Source organism: Lonchura striata, chromosome 8, assembly GCF_050655825.1.
Source record: "Lonchura striata isolate lonStrDom1 chromosome 8, ASM5065582v1, whole genome shotgun sequence".
NCBI lineage: Eukaryota > Metazoa > Chordata > Aves > Passeriformes > Estrildidae > Lonchura > Lonchura striata.
The window spans coordinates 29,939,796-29,958,583 of NC_140710.1; the positions used below are offsets into that span (position 1 = coordinate 29,939,796).

Here is an 18,788-nt window from a genome sequence, read left to right on the forward strand (position 1 = left end):
AGTCAGAAAACAATGTCTGGAGGGAATAAATTATTTTTACCCCCCTTCTAATTCATTATAATATTTTTTTTTTCCCTTATACTTTTAATAATGATATGAAAAGCCATTTCCCAGCACACTGTTTTTCTGACCTTGTTTTCAGCCGGGTAATTGTGCAGTGAGTGGATAAATGCTTTCTCAGCTGAGAACAAGAGGAACCATTAAGCATCAAGCTCCTGACCTAAATTTATGTTCAGGGCAGCTGGAGGAGCACAGGACTGATGCCTGCTCCCCTTATCAGCCTGAGGGACACCCCAATGGCACAGGGAGATGCTGTTTGTCCCAGAGCAACCCAAGGAAGGTGCCCCTGCCCGTGGCAGGTGGTTGGAACGAGATATTTAAGGTCCCTTCCAAATCAAAGCATTCCATGATTCTATGGCAAAACACAAAAGCTGTTGCCCATAGGCTGCTCCTGTCTTGCTGATGCTTAGTGGCCAGAACTGAGCTATGTCTCCTTTTCCCAGTTTTTTTATTCCCCAGGAGAAAGGGTCTCTGGAGGGAGATTTAGCCTCAATGATTCACAGTGTTTGGAAGCACAGGATCTTTAAGAAAAACAAACAGAAAACCAAACTGTGTCTTTTCCTTCCTTCTGTGCCAACGCTTGTCGGAAAGTTCCCTGACTTCAGGTGAAATCTGATTCTTTGCTCTGTAACATTTTCTTGGAATGCATAAGAAACAGCAGCTGCCTTGCCCCTGAGCCCAAATCAGAACAGAAGTTCAAGATTTCCAGGCTCCTGAGTTACCCCTGGGTTTGTTTTGGCTGCGGCACCCCAGCTCCCAAGTCCTTGTGGCTGTGCCAGGGTGGGAGGAAAGGAAAGGTGTTCACTGTGCTTCTGCTCCTGTCACACCAAGCACAGGGACAGGCTAATTCTGGGACTGTGCTGAGGAGGGTACTGCCTTCAATGTTCCCCAGGAGGGACATGCAGGAAAACAGCTGGTCCACAAAAAACCCGATGGCAGGAATGGCCTCATCAGCCCAGCAGGATGCTCAGGTGCAGTTAGTCCAGATTTAAAGGTGGGAATGGTTAAAGCATCCTCTCCTGAGGCAGGCACCTCCTGGGGAGCTGGGGAGTGGCACCACAGGCTAAAAAAAAGGACCAAGGGAGCAAAGTGACACGTTTCTACTGCTTGGGTTATTTCCCCAAATGACTGGGTTTATGTCAAAGGAGGACGAGCAGCATTTTCTCATTTATCTCAGGGAGAATGGGAAAGTTTCTTCTTCAACAAAGCTCCCTTTTAAATTAAGTCTGCTGGAGTTTTGTTTTCCATAGGATTTCTATATCCTGTAGAACTTGTGAGGAGGAGGCTGGGAAATGCACAAACATCTGTAGCAACCCCATAACCCTCCCTATGGACACTCACAAGCCCAGGCCCTTTCCCATCCAAAAGAATCCCATTCAAGCCACAGAACCAACCACTGCTGACGAATTCCCATTTTCTGGAGAGCACACATGGATTTAAAGACCCCTGACCCCTCCAAAAAAAAAAAAAAAAAAAAAACAAAAACAAAAAAAACCCACAAATGAAAAGCCACATCTACCCCCTATCAGAGTCAAAATCCTTTCAAATGGTGAAGGCAACACACGTACAAAAAGAGGCTGCAGAGGTCATATTGAAGGTTTTGTTCTTTTTTTCTTTTTTTATTACAAAAAAAAAAAAATACCCAACAACAAACCTATTCAGAAGAAGTCCAAATGCAACGGAATATAACTGGCACCATCTAAGATACCCAAGTGTAAAATCCTGGAACGTCTGAACCCCCCAGCAGCAGCTGGGAGTGCCAGGTCTGGCTGGGAGGGACAGGTGGCCTCTCCCTTCCCTTCTCCTAGCCCCCATCATCCTGGCTGGGTGGCAGGCAGCCCGAGAGAGCCAGGACACAACAGTGGCATCAACGGTCTCTGTAAAACCATTCAGTCGGAGAAACTAAGAACATGATGAAAAAAAAAAATCTAAAACTTCTTTTTTTTTGTTGTCTTTTTTTTATAATCTTTATCCAAAGCCCTGCTTTAGTGACATGCTAGCCCTGCTGGACAGGTGACACAGCCACAGCTCCGTCCAGAACGCTGTTGACCAGTCAACTCTTGGTTCAGGACACCTTCCTCCCGCTGCGAGGGTGCCACGGCCACCTGAATTACAGTAACAAATGCTTCTGCAGGCTTCCTGCTCTGGGAACCCCCTCCTGCAAGCTCCACGCCACGCTGGAACAATCTCATCCCAGTCTCCCTCCGAGCTCACCCTCAGTCCCACCTGCATCCGACTGCATCCGCAGGAGCTCTGCCCGCTCCGGCTGGATGAGGCGCTGGAACATCATCTCTTCAAGAAAGAAACGCTTTCATATATAATTTTTTTTTTTTTTTTGCTGTTTTTATATTTAAATACAAAAATACTACTTCACTCTGTGTTATGAGCCAGAGATGGGTTGACTTCCAGTGACAGAACCAAGAGTTCTCCTCCATGCCAGAAGATTCCCAGAAACCTCAGAGTGGCCGGAGGGCGACAGTGTTCCCGTCATGTCCCCATACAGGCAGGAGCAAACACACAGCTCCCATCACCACAGCTCCCATCTTCCCTTCTCCACAGAGAGGCACCAACCTCAGACATCCATCAGTCTGCAGAGAACCAGCAGCGGGGCTGGCCCCCCAAATCTGGCTCCGTTTTAAGCTTTCTCCTCTCCTACAGGCTTTCTGTGTGTGCAGTCTGTCCCTGGAAGCCACCGGATCCCATCGGATGTACACATGAATTAGACAAAAAAAAATAAAACAGTGGTTAAAAGCTCTCTAACACCCCGTCCTCCTCCCGTCTTCTGAAGAGTCAACGACAAACAGACACGGATAAAACTAAACCTGCCCTCCTCCCCACCTCAAGACAACAGGAGTTACTGAGACACGGAACATGTTATCTTGTACCCTCGGGATTACAGCTAGAAGGGAACTTTAGGGGCGCGGGGAGCGCGGGGGGAGGCAGCGGCGGCGTCCGCGGGGCGCAGTCTGCTTAGTTCTTGTACTCAAAAGGCTCGTCCCCGGTTTCGTTGAGGAGACATGTGCGGACCAGGGCCTCTGTCACGGCGTAGGGGTCGCAGTTGGCGGAGGGCCGGCGGTCCTCGAAGTAGCCCTTCTTCTCGTGGCCCACGTTGCGCGGGATGCGGATGCTGGCGCCGCGGTTGGCCACGCCGGCCGAGAACTCGTTGATGTTGGAGGTCTCGTGGAAGCCCGTCAGGCGCCTGGCATTGTCCAGCCCCCCCTTGGGGTCGTAGGCACGGATGTGGTACTGGTGGCGCTTGCTCAGCTTCTCGATGGCCTCCTCGATGTGCCTGCAGACGGAGGGAGGGAAGGGCGGGGGTGGCACAGTGAGGGATGGGACGAGCTGAACGCCTCTGGATCGTCGTGTCCAAGCGACAACGAGATTAATGGTTGTCCCCGAGGCACTTTGTGCCCCACGGCCCGCTTGGCTGCACATCCCAACACAGGGTTTCTCTCCGCTCCCGCTGCTGACCCAGAAAAAGGGTCCACATGGCCCCAAATCCCACAGGTTACCTAGGGACTGCCATCTGTGAGACCAGTCAAACTTCCCTCTTCCACCTGCTCTCAACACTGGCGTTTTTATTCATGAAGCTCACAGAGCCATGGGCTGTCCCGTTATCTCAGGGCAGCACTAAGATTAAGGCAAAAAACCAGAACAGCCAGGATGGATCCCTCCACACAGCTCCAGGGACACAGGGTCCCTGAGTGCACTCAGCACAGCAGTCCCGTGCAGGAACTCACAGTTTGCATTTTTAGCATGTTCATCTTTTAAGAAAACATGGCAGCCTTGCCCAGAAGAAGCAAATGATCTTTCTCTTTCATCACGTCTATAAAAATATCATTTAAAAAGCCCTGTGCTGAGCTGGTTTGTTTGTTTGTTCCCAGCACTGGGAGGTCAGGAGCTGGATAGGCTGTTAGGGATAGCTGCATCCTGTAGTTCCAGCAGCATTGTACTGCTGGCTGAATTGCCCAGCAAGCATCAAGACAAGAATGTGTCATTATTAAAAAAAAAAAAGATACATACTAAGAAAAAAAGAAACCACAAAAACAAAACGACCAAAAAAACCCTATCCAGAAGACTCAGATGTCACACCAAGCACCAAACTCCCGTGTCATCCAAAATCCTGCTGCGCAGTAAACAAGCTAAACACTTACTTGAGACCCCCTTCTTCCCTCATGCTCTTGGTGCTGAAGTTGGTGTGGCAGCCAGCACCGTTCCAGTTCCCAGGGATGGGTTTGGGATCGAAGGACACCACGACCCCGAAGTCTTCGCACACCCGGTGCAGGATGAAGCGCGCGATCCAGAGGTGATCCCCCATCTCAATCCCTTCGCATGGTCCCACCTGGAACTCCCACTGCAAGGAGGAGGCGTCAGGGGCTCAGTGGGGTGGAGACAGGCACCTCCCACCCCGTGATGCTGGGCACAGCTCAGAGCAGGCAGACACGGCTCCTGCTGCCTGGGCTTTTTCCACGCTACTCTCTCGCTCCCTGAGGCATCCCAGAATGATTTACCTGGGCTGGCATCACTTCTGCGTTGGTTCCTCCGATTTTCACACCGGCATAAAGGCACGCTCGGTAGTGGGCCTCGACAATGTCCCTGCCATAGGCTTTGTCTGCCCCTACACCGCAGTAGTAAGGACCTGCAGCAGCACAGGGAAAAATCCAGTGAAGACCCAGACCCAGCACACACAGAGAACTCTTCAAAAGCCCCAAGATGTGTTCTCCATGGAAGAACTGGCAGGTTAGAACACCGACAGAGAGCAAATTCCCCCCGAGTTTAAGTTTGCCCCTGAGTTTAAGTCCTCTGCAGACCAACAAGCCAAGCAGCAAATCTGGACGTGGCCAATCCCCACCTCAGCCTTTCTGTGACAGATTTAATCTTGTGGTTAGTTTTTGCCAATATTCCGCTTTCTACCGTCCACCTTTGGTTCTAGGAGCACCTTGGATCCCTCAACTCGCCTGAAGCTGTGGCACACAGATTTCAGTTCAAACACTCCTGACTTGGTCCAGGCTCCCAAAAGATTACCTTGGGGTCCAGGGAAGCCATTGGAAGGCCAGCCAAAGGGATGTCCATCTGTCCCCAGGAGAGTGTACTCCTGCTCCATCCCAAACCAGGGGTGCTGGTTGGACACCATGTCCATAATCCTCCTGCAGGTGTGCCGGAGATTTGACTCTGGAACGGAAAAGTGACACAAGGCTCACGAGTGATGCCACCTCCACTCCCCATTTCCACTTATTTTACAGTTTGAGTCCCAGCAGCGTTGAAGAATCCCAAGCCCAGCCCTTTGTCCATCACCAGCACTTTGTTTGCCCTCTATTTCAAGTTATTTCTGTGTCATGCTAAGGGCACAGACAGCATTGGGCAGGTCTCCCATTCCCCTTCCTGGGAAAACCACCTCCACCAGGAGAAGGGAGAAGGTCCGTTCATTCACCTGCAGACTGACGGTTGTATTTGAAGACCTCACAGAGAACAAGTTTATTGGGGTCCTTGCGGAAAGGGTCCCGAAACATGGCAGCAGGTCGCAGGTACATGTCACTGTTGGAGCCTTCGGACTGGTAGGTGCTGGAGCCATCAAAATTCCACTCAGGGAGATCTGGAGCAAAGAGAGGAACCAGCCACAGTGACCCGGGGTCCCAGGATGGGCTCCCTGCTGCCCTCCAGTAAGACAGAGGTGAAGATGCTCATAGAGAATGGGTTTAGTCCCAGCTCAGCCGATTTCATTCCAAGTGGGGGAAGCAAAAAAAATTTTAAGAAAAGAAAAAACAAAACCCAAAACAAGCAAAAAAAAATCACGAGAGTGCAAGTCCCCAGCCACCCTGGAAAATAACGAGTTGCTGGGCTTCTGGCCAAGCCCGAGTGAACAGAGTAGCACTGAGGACATTTCCTATGTCACAACAACTACAGGGATGAGCAAAGCACCCAGTCCCCTCGGCTGGGAGAGGGCAGACCACGAGCCATCTTCCAGCTGTGGGAGTGAAGGGAGCCATGCAATACTCTCCATCACACTACGAGGCCTTAAGAAGGCAAATCATAGAGAGGTGGAATCTCCTATGGAAGGGGAGCGTGGCCCCTTGCCCACCCCTCCATCCTGAGCACTGCCCTCCACGTCAAAGGCCAGAACTCCACCGGGGCAATGTTATCTCCCCCATATCCCACGGGGAAAGAGGGAGGAGGGGAAGCACAAAGATTTCAAAGGAGCTGTGCCAACCACTCCCTCAGAGGGAAAAGGGGAAAGGAGAGAGGGGGAAAAAAAAAAAAAAAAAAAGAAAAGAAAAAAGATAATTCTGCTCAGTCACACACAGTATTTTCATTTCATAACTGTCTCCAGCCAGCTCCATGGCAACCTGGGGAAAATCCTAATGCTATTATTGTGTAAGCTGGGACTGTTTGTTCTGAGGGACACAAGCTCTTAATTACACCGGATAGCTCCATTCTTTCCCCTGCACTTTCTTCTGCCAAACTACTTCCGGCCAAATCGAGTACTCAAGAGTCAATGGGCAGCCAAGCCCCTGCCAACAGCCCCCAGCCCCTGCCAACAGCCCCTCCACGGCAGGGACAGCACCAAGGACAGGCTCCCAGCCCCAGGCATCTCCCTGAAACTCCACATCTGGAGAGCTGGGAACATTCTCCTGCGGTATCTGGGGAAAGAGGTAACTGGAAGGGCGCAAGGAGGAACGTCTTCCCTAAAAACCATCCTTCTGCCACGGGAAGAGAGAAATGGCATCCTTCCTCCACCCAGGGAGGGGCTAGGAGCGCTGCACCTGCCCTCTCACCTTCCAGGCTCTTGGGCTCGTGGTCCAGCGTGCGGGTTTTGCAGCGGAGGTGCTCCCCCGTGCCGTCGATCCAGATGTACATGGCCTGGACCTTCTCCCCCTGCGGCAGCTTCATGTACATGTGCTTGATGGCTTTGCTCAGGTGGGAGCTCGCTGAGGTGGCCATGGCTGCAGTCCTGATGAGGGGGTTCCTGCAGGGGGGAAACACAAACAGCCCCAACTGTGAGCCCTTTCTTTCATGCCCACATTTTTCAGCCCCCCTTCCCCACCCGAGGCCAGGGAGGAGCACGGGACAGCTCGGCCGCAGGGCTGGCTGCCATCTCCAGTGGTTCCCTGTCATTCCTTAGGGAGAGCACAGCAGCTCAGGCTAGCCCTGCTCCAGAAACCCTTCATTAATACCCAAACTCCTGCTAACAAACCAGAGCAACAGACTTCTAAAGGGCTCCTTAGCCCCACATGAACTTTTCACCTCCACACTCTGCTCAAGAGCAAAGTTAATGCAAGGAGAGCTTAGCTGGGGCTTTCTTAATAAATCTGCATCATCGAGGAGGGCTTTTCTGCCCTTCTCAGCCCAGCTGAGGTTATCCAAGCCCGGTCCTGTGGGTCCCAGGCTTCTGCCCGGACAGAAACTCTCCGTTTCTCTCTTTGACTGAATCTGAGACCCACACGGTCCCAGGGCAGCAGGAAAAGCAACAGGCAGCACACGCGAGCCCTGAGCAGCCCAGGCAGCAATGGGGGGGGGGGTGGGATGTGCTGGAGCGGCTCTGGAACCAGCGGGTGGGAGCTGCAGCATCCCCAGAGCCCTGCGAGCCAGGCTCCTAACGCCAGCCAGCCCACTCGTGTCCGACCCACAGCACCGGGCGTTTTCCAGGAGGCCTGGAAACGCCAACAGCTTGGAAATGCGGACTGACTTGGCAAGTCTCTCCAGCACGCCGCTGTCCTGCGGGGGGGCTCGGGATGAGCCGGCCCCAGCCCACCCCGCCGCCCTGCCAGAAGCATCTCCCACGCGTGCACCTCCCGCGAGCAGCTGAGGAGCCTCGTGGGGTTAAAAAAACCCAAAACACCCACAAAAACTGCAAAGGGAATGTTTTCAACACAAAACTCAAGCTGCCACTTCCCTCCCCCCACTCCCCCCCTTCTCCTAGAGGAGGAATTTTCCCTTGGAAGATCTGCCCGCCGGGCATCCCGGGGCCGCCTCCCCGGCGCTGCCGTGGCCGGGGGGTGTCGGGCAGCGGCAGCCCCGTGTCCCCGCGTCCCCCCGGGCCGGTACCTGCGCTCGGCGGCGGCTTGGGCGGGCGCGGGGCTCCCACGCTCGGCTCCCGGGGCCGCGCCCGCCGCCCCTTTATGGCGGAGCAGCGCCGGCCCCGCCGCACCGATTGGGCAGCGGGCGGGACGGGAGGGACACGGCGAAAGGGGGGACAGGGCCACCACCCCGCCTCCCTCCTCCTCCTCCTCCTCCTCCTCCTGCGGCCGCCCCCCCAAAGGGGCGCCCGGGTGGAAGGGGAGGGTGCGTGCGGGAAAGGGAGGGGAGAGAGGGCAGAAAGCGGAGAGGTGGTCTGGGTTTGGGGTCTTTTGAGCAATGCTCCCGGGACCGGAAAAACAACCCCTCGTCCCCCTTGGGCAGGCGGGAGCGGATCCAGGGCTCTCGGCGGCGTTTACATTAGCCTGCCTTGGCACAGCTCGCAGGGATGGAAACCGGCCGCCCCGGGAGGCACCGCAGCTGCACCGAGCCCCGGGCACAGGCTTTGGGACAAACGCCTCGGTGCCCCGCTTCCCCTCGGAGGAGCAGGTCACAGCCTCCAGCAGCTGGATTTGCAGAGCCTCGCTGCAAGGATGGCTCACTGTCACTCGAAGGGGGAGAAATCCCCCAGCCCCACCATGGCAGCACCCAGCAAACCGCAGGCAGTGCCCAGTATTTTTCCACAAATCGCTTGTCCCATCTCCCGCAGCTCGGTGCAAGTCCCAGCCCGGATCCAAGGGGCAGGAGAGCCACGCCAGCAGGAGCAGACAGAGCTGTCACCCCTGTGTGCACATGGCGAGGCCACACGCAGGTCCCAGGGTGGGCACACGCCACCCACACGCCTGCCACGGAGCCACAGGATCCTGCTCTGCCCCGTGCCAGCCCCAGGGAGATGGCACCAACCCTGCCATTCCTCCAGAAGCTGGAGCCTCCTGGCCATCACAGCCACTGTACAGCCAGAGTCCAGAGGGAAAGTGGCCAGGGAGAGCCGGATCCTCGGGCGGGAGGAGGTGGAAGTGCTGGCCGAAACCAGGCTTTGATTTCTCGCCCATCTCAAGAGCCAGATCCTCACCCTCCCTGCGGGAACAACTTGGCTCAATCCTCAGCAGCACCTTGGAGCAGCCATCAGTGTGTGGCAATCGCCCGAGGCTGTCCAGAACAAGGTGAAATTCAGGTGCTTTTCTCCTGGAATTGCTTGGGCAAGGCAGAGCCACCGAGCATTGCAACAGCCTCCCCTCGGCACCCCAGAAAGTGCCTCCTGCCAGCAGCCCAGCTCCCGCACCCTGTGCACAGAGAAATGGCTCCAGCACGCAAACAAACGTGGTGTTTTACCCACGGAAATGAGCTCAGGAACTCACGTTCAGCTGTGGTCACCCAAATGTAACAGCTCAGCTGGAGTAAAAGGAAGCAGAGCAGGAGCTGGTGCCCAAAATAGCTCCCATAAAGGGGATAAAGCAGTGTCCAGCCCTCTTTCCTAGACTTAATCTGAGAGCTCTGATAGCTCCAAATTCTTGGAATTACGGTTGCTACCTGTTAATTTCCCAGTAACTTTATCCACTTCTGGCTTCGAACACACCCAGATGTTTACAAGAGGAGGCCCCTGAGCGGTGGGGTGACCCCTGTGCCCTGCAAGACTCGGGGCTGGGCAGTTCCAACCAACCCTGAAGGCAAGCAGGGAGCAAAAACCCACGGCGGGGCAGCAAAGCCCAGCCGGGGAGAGCCCGGCAGGGTGGGCAGGGCTGTGATGGCGGGGATGGGAGGATGGAGCTGCCAGCCCGGGAGGGTTTGCTGGCTGGCTGATGCCCAAGCCCCTGCGCTCGCCCCGCTCGGGTTCAGGAGCCCGCGGGGAAGCGGCAGCCGCGGACCCAGCGCCCTCTCCCGGGAAGCGTTCCGGGGCTTCCTCGCTGGGCTCACCCGCCTTGTTTACCGCCTGCCTTCCTTCCCCTCCTCCCCTTCCAGCCTGGCTTATTTTTTTTTTTTTTAATATTTTTTTGGGGAAAGCCTGCTGGGCTGTGCTTTGTCCCAGCTGCGTGTTCCAGTGACCCGCGGTGTCGCCAACAAAACCCTGCTCGGGGGGGAGCTGGGCAGGGCTCGGTGCCAACAGGTGACACCCAGGGCTGGACTGAAATCCGCCTTCAAAGGGCCACAGGCACAGACAATGTCCTCCCCTTGCAGGGGCGAGTCCCAACTGGCACAGGTTTTTCCTTCTTCCTCCTGTTATTCGTGGGAACACCTTTATTGGCCTGGCCCGGCGCTTCCCGCCGGCACAGTTTGATATCCTGAAAGAAGTGCCAAGGTTGGAAAGTGGCTGCTGAGTTATAAGGGGTGGGCAGTCCATGCCTGGGCTTTGCAGCCTCCAGCTTCCAAGGCAGCTGGGCAAACCCTCAGGGACAGGGCACAGCCGTGTCCCTGTGCTCTCCAAGGAAGATTTGGGGACCAGGATGAGTTTCTCTCAGGTAGCATGAGACATGCCTCTCCTTTTCCAGCTCCAGCCAGCAGCCAGGCAGTAAAGGATCGAGGCTTCCCTCTGCACTGTGCCTTGCTGAGGCTACTGTGACCCATCCCTTGTCCATGTGTCCCCATCCATCCCTGCCTTCCATTTGGGAACACCTTAAAATGCAGAAATGTCACACCACTGGGGGCTAGGGGGGTGGGTGGGAAGAGGAGGGTGGCAACTTGATGATTAAATAGACAGGATATGAAAATTCCCTGTGGCTCCCTGCCCTCAGGGGCAGGTGGCTGATGGCTTTTGGGGACTTCCCCAGCACCGTGATCCTCACCACAGACCCTGGGATCTCAAGCCCAACAAGACTGCAGCCCCTGAATGCTAAGCCCAGGTACCCATTGGTTTTTCACCAGCACTAAAGAAAAATTCCGAAATAGAAAGGAATGCTGTTATTTTGGGTTTTTTTGTGTTTTGTTGTTTTTGGTTTTTTTTCCCAACAGAGATGTCACACAAGGAGGAGGAATTGCCCATTCTGTTGTGATGGTTAGGTCCCAGGAGGAGGCTGCACACACCCAAAATGCCCCAGCCTCCAGCAGTGACACAGCTGGTAGGAAAGAGGGGTGGGCATAACAATATGGAATCACAGAATGCTTTGGTTTAGTTTGCAAGGCACCTGAAGGTCATCAAGTCCAACCCCCTGCAATGAGCAGGAACATCTTCAGCATCTCTCCTCTCCCCATGCTCAACAGTCAAGACACTCCTAAACTGAGCTAAGTAAGGTGGTTGTAGTCAGGTAGGGTTGGGCTCTTTCTCCACTGACAGAACCAGAGGACACAGTCTCAAGCTGCACCAAGGGAAATACAGGCTGGATATTAGGAAGAAGATTTTACAGAAAGAGTGATAAAGTTCTGGAATGGGGAGGTGGTGGAGTCACCATCCCTGGATGTTTTTAAAAACAGACTGGATGTGGCACTGGGTGCCAGTTGAGGTGTTGGGGCTGGGTTGGACTTGATGATCTTGAAGGTCCCTTCCAACCCAGTGATTCTGTGAATTCTGTGACTTTCAGATGCATCCAGGGAAGTGCTTTGGGCTGGGAGGTGCTGCACGAGGAGCCGAACTGCACCCAAGTGACCTCAGCCACGGGCTGCCTGTCCTGGCATCACCTCCATCCCTGCCCACCCCTGGGCACATCTGGACCCACGACAGTGGCTCCTGGTGGCCTCCCGAGGTGCTCCCAGGCTGGGACGCCTGGAGATGAGGCACGTTTCACCCAGACTAGCAACAGCAGGGCTGGAAAAACCAACCCAACAGCCGAGCAAGCGCTTAGCTCGGAAGCGAGCTCACACAGGGAGCTCACCCTGGGGTGTGGTGGGTGCGTGCCCGGGGAGGGGGACACTGACCTTGTGCAAGCAGCGGTGGCCGAGCGGTCTCCCCCGGAGCGCTGCAGGAGGCTGACGAAACCCCCCAAGGCAGGCAGGCAGCAGCTGCTGGCCCTGGCTGTGAGCAAACATTGCACGCTGCGCAGCAGGCCCATGCTCCCTTTGAAGATGCTGCCAGGGTCAAGGGTGGCCGCGGGCTGGTGGCCAGAGGGCTTTCAGCCTTTCCAGAGCAGCAGATCACCTGGGCTGCGCTAAAGGGCAGTTTAGGAAAGCAAATGAATCGGTGCGGAGGCACACGTGGAGTGAAAAAAAAAAAACAAAACCTCCCTCCCCATTCCGCTCCCTGGACCACGCACAGAGGGAAGAGGGAGCTTGGGGCACGGCCCCCGGGACAGCCCAGGTGCTGCCATCTCCCTGCCCACCCCGTCCCCGTGCCCACCGCTGGGCTTGGCACCCTCCCAGGAAGCCATGGCAACGCTCCGTGCCCCAGCAGCCCCTTGCCCAGCTCCAGGGGCATTCCCAGCGGGCATTCCCTACCTGCTGTGCTCCGCAGAGCTTGCCGGGGCCCCAGCGCCTTCCCCCAGCACGTGCTGCTGTGCTCGCCTTCAGCAGCGGCCCGGGGGGAAGCTGGAAGATGAGAACATCAGGGGCAGGCGGGATTTGAGACCCAGGAATTGCTTGGCTCAGTTTGCTCTGTCCAAGGGTGGAGAATATCCCAGGGAGCGCTCAGCACATGCCTTTCCCTGCAGTTGGAAATCGGTCACACTGTGCATTGGCTGGGTTGTTTTTGTTGGGATTCTTTCCCCCCACCCACGCTGAGTTTTCTTTTTTTATTATTGTTCACACTGTTAAAAGCACTCCCAGCCAGGTTGGGGCCGTGTTAGCTGTGGCTGGCACCATTAATTTCAGCCTAACGCGCTTCACATCTCTATAAGTGAGAGTGCAGAAATCCTCAAACTGCTGCCTAAGTGGATGGAATGGTGGATCCGGGCCTGGCATTGTAAATTATAAAAGAAAAAAAAAGTTTATATATATAAATAAATTAATATTAATTAATTATAAAATAATTATAAAAATAATTATTAAATGTATAAATTATTAATTATAACAGCAAAGTGCCACTGCCCATGTCCCTCCCTTGTGGCTGAATCAGGTCCCTGTCCTGCCACAACACAAATTTAACCCGGGCTGCTGAAGTCAACAGCCCCAGAGGCTGGGGTAAGGTTACACCAGTGGTTCTGCTTCAGCTGGAGGGGAGACAAGTGAAGGCAGAGCCTGCCACAGGGGCTGTCAGGTGTAAGGGACAGTCCCAAGCAAGGAAACCACAGACAGATGGCAACAGGCTGCAAAATACTCCCCAGGGAAACACCAGTGGTGTGCTTGCTGAGCAAACAGACTATGCACTCAGGAGACTGAGCATGGAAATCACATGTGAAAAATCATTTTAGTGTGTTCAAGAAAGGAATTCATATTTAAGGCTGAGCTGGAATTCCTCAGCCTTGGGCAACTCCAGTTTTAAGGCACTGTGGGCCTAATGTCCTATAAACTATTTATATGAAAATAGCATGAGGCTATATAGCGGGAAAAAATCCCAAATCTTGCCCCAAAAGCTCATGGTGGGGATATAATACTTATGCCAGAGGGGAGAGCAGGTTTGTGCACTCAGGCTGGAGTTGCTCAGATTTCTGGCTCTCCAAACCATCACCCAGAGCCAGAAGCAATGCTGAGAAGTTCGGGGTGTGTGGGAAACAACCCCCACCCTCCTGATGGCACCCAGAGGGACAGGCTGGGCTGCTGGGGGGGCTGTGAGTGGCCACTGACCCCAGGCTGACATTGTGTTTGGGCAGCCTTGGACTTTGCCACGGAGGGGAGCAGTGCCAGTGGTGTTGGGCAAGGAGAAAAACCCAGCCCATCCCCTCTGGGAACACGAGGCTCTGCCCCTTGGCACCTCAGGGCTGCCAGGGGAGGGCTGCTCCCCACGTCAGGGCCAGGGGACAGGGGTGATTCAGGCTGGGGCAGGGGGCAGTGAAGCCTTCCTGACCTGTTGTGTGTTGCAACCCTGCCCTTATCTTCTTATGGAGCCCAGCCACCCCCAGCTTCCTTCTAAATCTGGGCTGTGCTCATGTGTCCGCTTCTTTTTTTCAGACCATTCTGTTTTTTTTTTCCTAAACAGCCACCCAGCTCACGTGAGCTCCTCATGTGAGGAGACCATGTGCCCTGGGAAAACCTGGGAAGCTGCAGCCAGGAGAGGAGAGCCCCACCCTGGCAGACCTCTTGGGGGTCTTCTCTTGGGGAGAAACTCGGTGGGAATGGCTCTGTGCCCTCCCACAGCGACCAAGTTAGCTAATTCCTGCTCACAACCTTATTTATTTTCCTGGCAGAAGCCATCACAGTCCCACTGAGGCCAGTTCAGAGCTGGATGAGCACCCAAGGAGCCACCCCAGCCTCTGAGGATCCTACTGGGCATCTGCTCAGTTGCCAACTGGAAAATGTGATTTTTTTTTTTTTAAAGTTTTGATCTTTCTCTGAGGATTTCAGAGTCTTTTAGGTGTGAAACAGCCACCACTGCAGTTCATTCCTAACCCACGCCCCTCCTCATCTCTTGGGCTCAGCAGCAGAAATCTGTATGGATCCCTGGTAGGAGCTGCTCCTCCCCAGGGTGTTCCATAACTCCATCCCACAGCTCTGCCTGGCACCACTGGGACCAGCAGGTGTTTTGTGGCTCACAGCTGCCCCCTGCCCACAGCAGGTTGGGTTTTGGCACAGGGAGCAGCCCCAGAGTCCCTTCGGAGCTGTCCCTGCTCTCGCTGGCGGTGGCTGAGATGCAGAGCCCTGCTGCTGCTGCTGGGATCAGCTCCGCGTTCCTGATGCCACAGCGCCACCTCCTGAGGTGGCCTCGCTCCTGGGGACACTGTGGGACACTGTCCTGCCCCCAGGTCTGGTTACAAAGAGCAGGATCATCAAATACCCACCTGGGGAGCGGATTCTGCCTCCTGCCAGGGAACAGGTCACTCCTGCTGCAGGACGGGTTCCTTCTTTTTCTCCTCCTTCTCCTCTTCCAGCTGGAGGGTCTCCAAAATCAGGTCTCAGATCTAGATCTGATGAAGAAAGACAGCTGATAAGAAACGTGGGCCTGGTCTGTTTGGGGCAGACACAGTGGGGTGTCCTGTGAAATTCTCATCCCGAGCTGAGCAGACCACACCCAGCGACAGCGACCACACCCAGAGCTGAGGTGTCACCTGGAACCTGCTTTGAAGGCAAGAAGTTTGCCCCAACAGGGACAGGGGAAGGGTTTCATTTCAGGACTGCCCGAGTGCAGGGCTGGTGATTTAAAAAGTGACATTTCACAGCATCACGGGATGGGTGAGGTCAGATGGGATCACCTGGTCCAACATCTCAGCTCAAGCAGGGTCCCCTGAGCTCAGCACTGAGGATTGTGCCCAGGTGGTTCATGAATATCTCCACTAAGGGAGGCTCCACAACCTCTCAGGGCAACTTGTTCCAGTGCTCAGTCACCATCACAGTAAAGAAGTTTTGCCTCATGTTCAGGTGGGAATTCCTCCGTTCCAATTTCTGCTCATACCATTGCTCAGCACCACTGAGAAGAGCCTGGCTCCCAGCCTCTGGAAGCCTGTTCCATCCCTGTTCAGGCACATACAGACACTGCTCAGATCCTCTCTCAGTGTTCTCCTCTGCAGGATAAGCAGGCCTGGAGGGAGCTGCCCTGAGAGCCCTGGAGCCCCCCAGGATCACCCCAACAAGCACGTCACAATCGGGGTGGCACTTTGGAACACAGCACTGGAACACTGCAGCACCACGATGACTGCTGGCGAGTTACCCTTTGCTGGGGGCTTCAGCCCCTCTAAACACACTCCAAAACGTGAAAAAAGGGGGAAGAAAAGCAATATTAAGCTTTGAAATCTAGGTCCTCCCTGTAACAACAACTGTGCCTTGGTGGAAGAGGGCATTTCCAGGGGCATCCACTCAGCAGCAGGCTGAGGCCAGCCCACCTTCTTGCATCCAGATCTTTCAGACGTGAATAAAACTTCACAGGGTGGTGGGAGGTGTTGGGCACTGACACTTGCACTGAGTCCTGGGTGGATAAACTGTGTTATGCCCAATGTAAGGCAGAGGAGCTCAGCTTGTGCCCTGAAGCCACAGCACCTCCCTTCTCCTGTCCTAGGGATGCCACCACGTTTGTGCCCAGCCTCTGTGAACCACATACCTTTGCTGTTTGGGTGCTCCTGAACCTGGTGCTTTCCAAACAGCCTGTGGCACCCATCCCAAAACACATTTCACAGAATGTCTCAGCTCCAAATCCTCCCCCTGCACAAGGACAAGCTTGTACCACACATCCCCTAAAGCGGATTCCCCCCCAAAACTCCTCCTTTGGCTCACAGCTGGCGACACAAAGCCCAGGTAACTTTCTCTGCTCCCCCTGTAGTGTTCACAGCCTTCACAGACATGGGGCTGCTGCTGCAAGATTATGTTTTTGTTGATTTTTTCAACATCTTTCTGAACCTTCCCGTAAGCCCACTCTGCACCATAAAACCTGGAGCCTTTCAGAGCTCTCCTCAGGTGAACTTTTTGTGGCATTAGAGGAAAACTGGGAGTACACTGCATTCAGACTGGGAAATGAGGGAAACCTGAGGATCTCAACTTGGAAATAGAGGTCTAAAAGGGAATTTGATGCGCTTTTGTGTAGTGGGAACTAACCAGAACAGCTGGGCTCCGGGCTCCTCTGCCACCCTCCATCTCTTTCAGCTCTCCCTTTCCTTTTGGATCCAGGTTTTTGGGCAGACACTCCTTTACATCAGTGGCACGGGCCGGTGGTGCCTGTGGCCAGCGCTGCCGAGCCAGCTGGTGAAAACGAAACGTGCCCCTTGTTAGAACGGAGGAGTGGGAGGAAGGGGGAGGAAGGGCACAGGGCAGGCGAGGGAAGGAGCCGGCTCGGCACTGCCGAGGCCCCTCTCGGGCTCTTCTCTTCGTGCCGCTGGGCGATCATTTCACTGCCGGGCGTCATTTCGCTTTTAAGCCCTGGGCGGAGCGCAATCCATTTAAAGTCCTGCTGCACTTTATGGGGTCTATCTATAAACAGCGAGAGCTGGAGCGAAGGAGACCGTGTGTGGCGGCACAGAAGGACACAAACATCAGCCCCTTGTCCTGGATTCCTCCTGAATTCAACAGCAGCAAAGCCCTGGTGCTCACCGGGCTGGCTCAGCCCTCCCTCCCCACGCGTTCCCCGAGCCCCCCAGCCGCTTGCAGCGCTCGGATCCCAAAACAAAAAGGAAACCCCACTGCTCTGGAAGCCCCCGGGGAGCTGCCATGCCTGGGCTCTGGGGAGGCGGGCGAGGAGAGGCAGGGGAAGGAATCCCCGCGGGCAGCCGCGTTCGTTCTGGCGGTAACTCGAGTATCCCCCTTGTGCCTCAGCACCAGCACCGCCATAAAGCAACAGGGCGCCTTCCCCACCTCCTTCCCCTGCAGCACGGACCTGCTACTCACCCTCACGGGCAGGCAGGCTCCTTGCTCACGGCTAATCCTCTCCTTGGGCAACGCAGGATGCTCTCCCGGCTTGGCTGGAAAAGCGTCGTCTGCCTGCCTTCTGCAAATCCAGCCTGTGCCCCCACGTCGTCCCCTGCCAGAAGCTGCTGGCTTTCAGTGGCTCGGGGGGAGCAGGAGAATCATCGCGGCACGGAGGGAAGCGGGGCGGCTTCTCCTCCGCGCCGGGTTCCTCTCCCTGCGGGGCTGCCGCTGCCTGCCCAGCCGCGCCTCTGCTAAGGGTTAGGAAGGCGTTGCTCATCCCATTTTTAGCGATGCAGCAGGTCCCGATGGGATGTGAAGGATTTACTCCACCACGGGGATTGCTAAGTACCTGCCTAGCAGGGTTTACCGAGAGGTCCGGGGGTGGAGAGCATCCTGGGGCACGGGAATCCCAGGTGCCGATGGTTTGGGTTTGCTGCTGGGCAGGAATGCCCTGGGAAAACAGGCTGTGGTCTCTCTTACTGGCAACAACCCTGGATTGTGCTCACTTTGCCCCTCAAATGAGCGTTCTCGGTCCAGCCAGATACTTCCTCAGCCTGTGTGTGAACTGCCACTGGAAAGAAAGCTGTGGCAGCAGGAATACAGGTTCTCATTTCATTAAAATAAGCAAGTCACCAAGTCTTTTCCCGAGTATATTGCTGCTGCTTCTCCAGTCGGGTTGAAACTCAAAGCTGGAGGAAGTTGAGGGCGAGCCCCAAACTCAGGCAAGAAAAGATGGGCATTTGCAAGGAAGGGAGGCACAAGAGCTGAACAAACTGTCCTTGACAGGAGCGAGTTATCCCTGCAAACACCCCGTGTGCATCCCACAACCTGTCTGAAACTCCCAGCTCTGGGTGATTTGCTGGTCTGCCTCCAGCAGCCTCTTTCAGGGTGGGAGCTGGAGAGTTTCCTTGGGATCTGGCAGGCAACCCCTGATGCCATCGGTGCTCTGTGACCCACCCAGAGCTCCTGAACTGGCAGAGTGCTGGGCAGTGCCTGCTGGAGAGGTGCATCAGTGGGAGCCAGGGCATGCAGCACTTCTGTGCCTTCATCCAAGGAATGCCAGGTGGGCACGGGATGCTCCACACCCCCCTCCCCGCCAGCCACGGGCCACCTGCCTGGCAGGACGCTGGCATAGAGCTGGGGGCATGGATAAGATCCCAGAGAAAGCTTTGGAAGATGAGCCAGCAGCAGAGCTGGGAAGGAGATGTGTCGCCCTGATCCTTAAGATTTTCTAAAGCCTTCTGAGTTTACATTCTGTTAGAGAACTTTCTCACACAACTTTCTGCAAACAACCTATTGTTTTGCATTCCTTCATAGAGATGGAGAAATTTGATGTACTGGTAGTTTGTCCTGTGTCATTGGAGAGG

At 55.1% G+C, this 18,788-nt stretch overlaps 1 protein-coding gene across 4 annotated transcripts; it reads right to left on the reverse strand.

Annotated features, from left to right (window-relative positions):
• Nucleotides 1-1,651: 1,651 nt before the first annotated feature.
• On the reverse strand, nt 1,652-17,676 carry GLUL (glutamate-ammonia ligase). 4 transcript variants are annotated; one of them, XM_085586749.1, is made up of 10 exons: nt 17,401-17,676; nt 14,871-14,996; nt 12,436-12,641; nt 11,920-12,149; nt 6,834-7,024; nt 5,492-5,653; nt 5,086-5,232; nt 4,572-4,699; nt 4,215-4,414; nt 1,652-3,349 (listed from the first exon to the last, which is right to left on the reverse strand). In XM_085586749.1, exons 4-10 carry the CDS (start codon nt 12,051-12,053, stop codon nt 3,031-3,033), a joined length of 1,281 nt encoding a protein of 426 aa, XP_085442875.1. In that variant the 5' UTR covers nt 12,054-12,149; nt 12,436-12,641; nt 14,871-14,996; nt 17,401-17,676; the 3' UTR covers nt 1,652-3,030. The 4 variants fall into 4 exon arrangements, with proteins under 4 accessions (XP_085442875.1, XP_085442876.1, XP_021401710.1 ...); XM_085586750.1 differs by having other exon boundaries at nt 17,390-17,655; XM_021546035.4 differs by having other exon boundaries at nt 12,436-12,525; nt 17,401-17,639.
• Nucleotides 17,677-18,788: the final 1,112 nt, after the last annotated feature.

Excerpts from the sequence above, each read along its gene's own strand:
- GLUL (XM_085586749.1), bottom strand. The coding sequence starts at position 12,053 with ATGGGCCTGCTGCGCAGCGTGCAATGTTTGCTCACAGCCAGGGCCAGC. Across the intron at positions 5,233-5,491 it reads ATACAACCGTCAGTCTGCAG|AGTCAAATCTCCGGCACACC; the intron begins GTGAATGAACGG and ends TTTCCGTTCCAG. Across the intron at positions 4,700-5,085 it reads TGGCTTCCCTGGACCCCAAG|GTCCTTACTACTGCGGTGTA; the intron begins GTAATCTTTTGG and ends GTGCTGCTGCAG.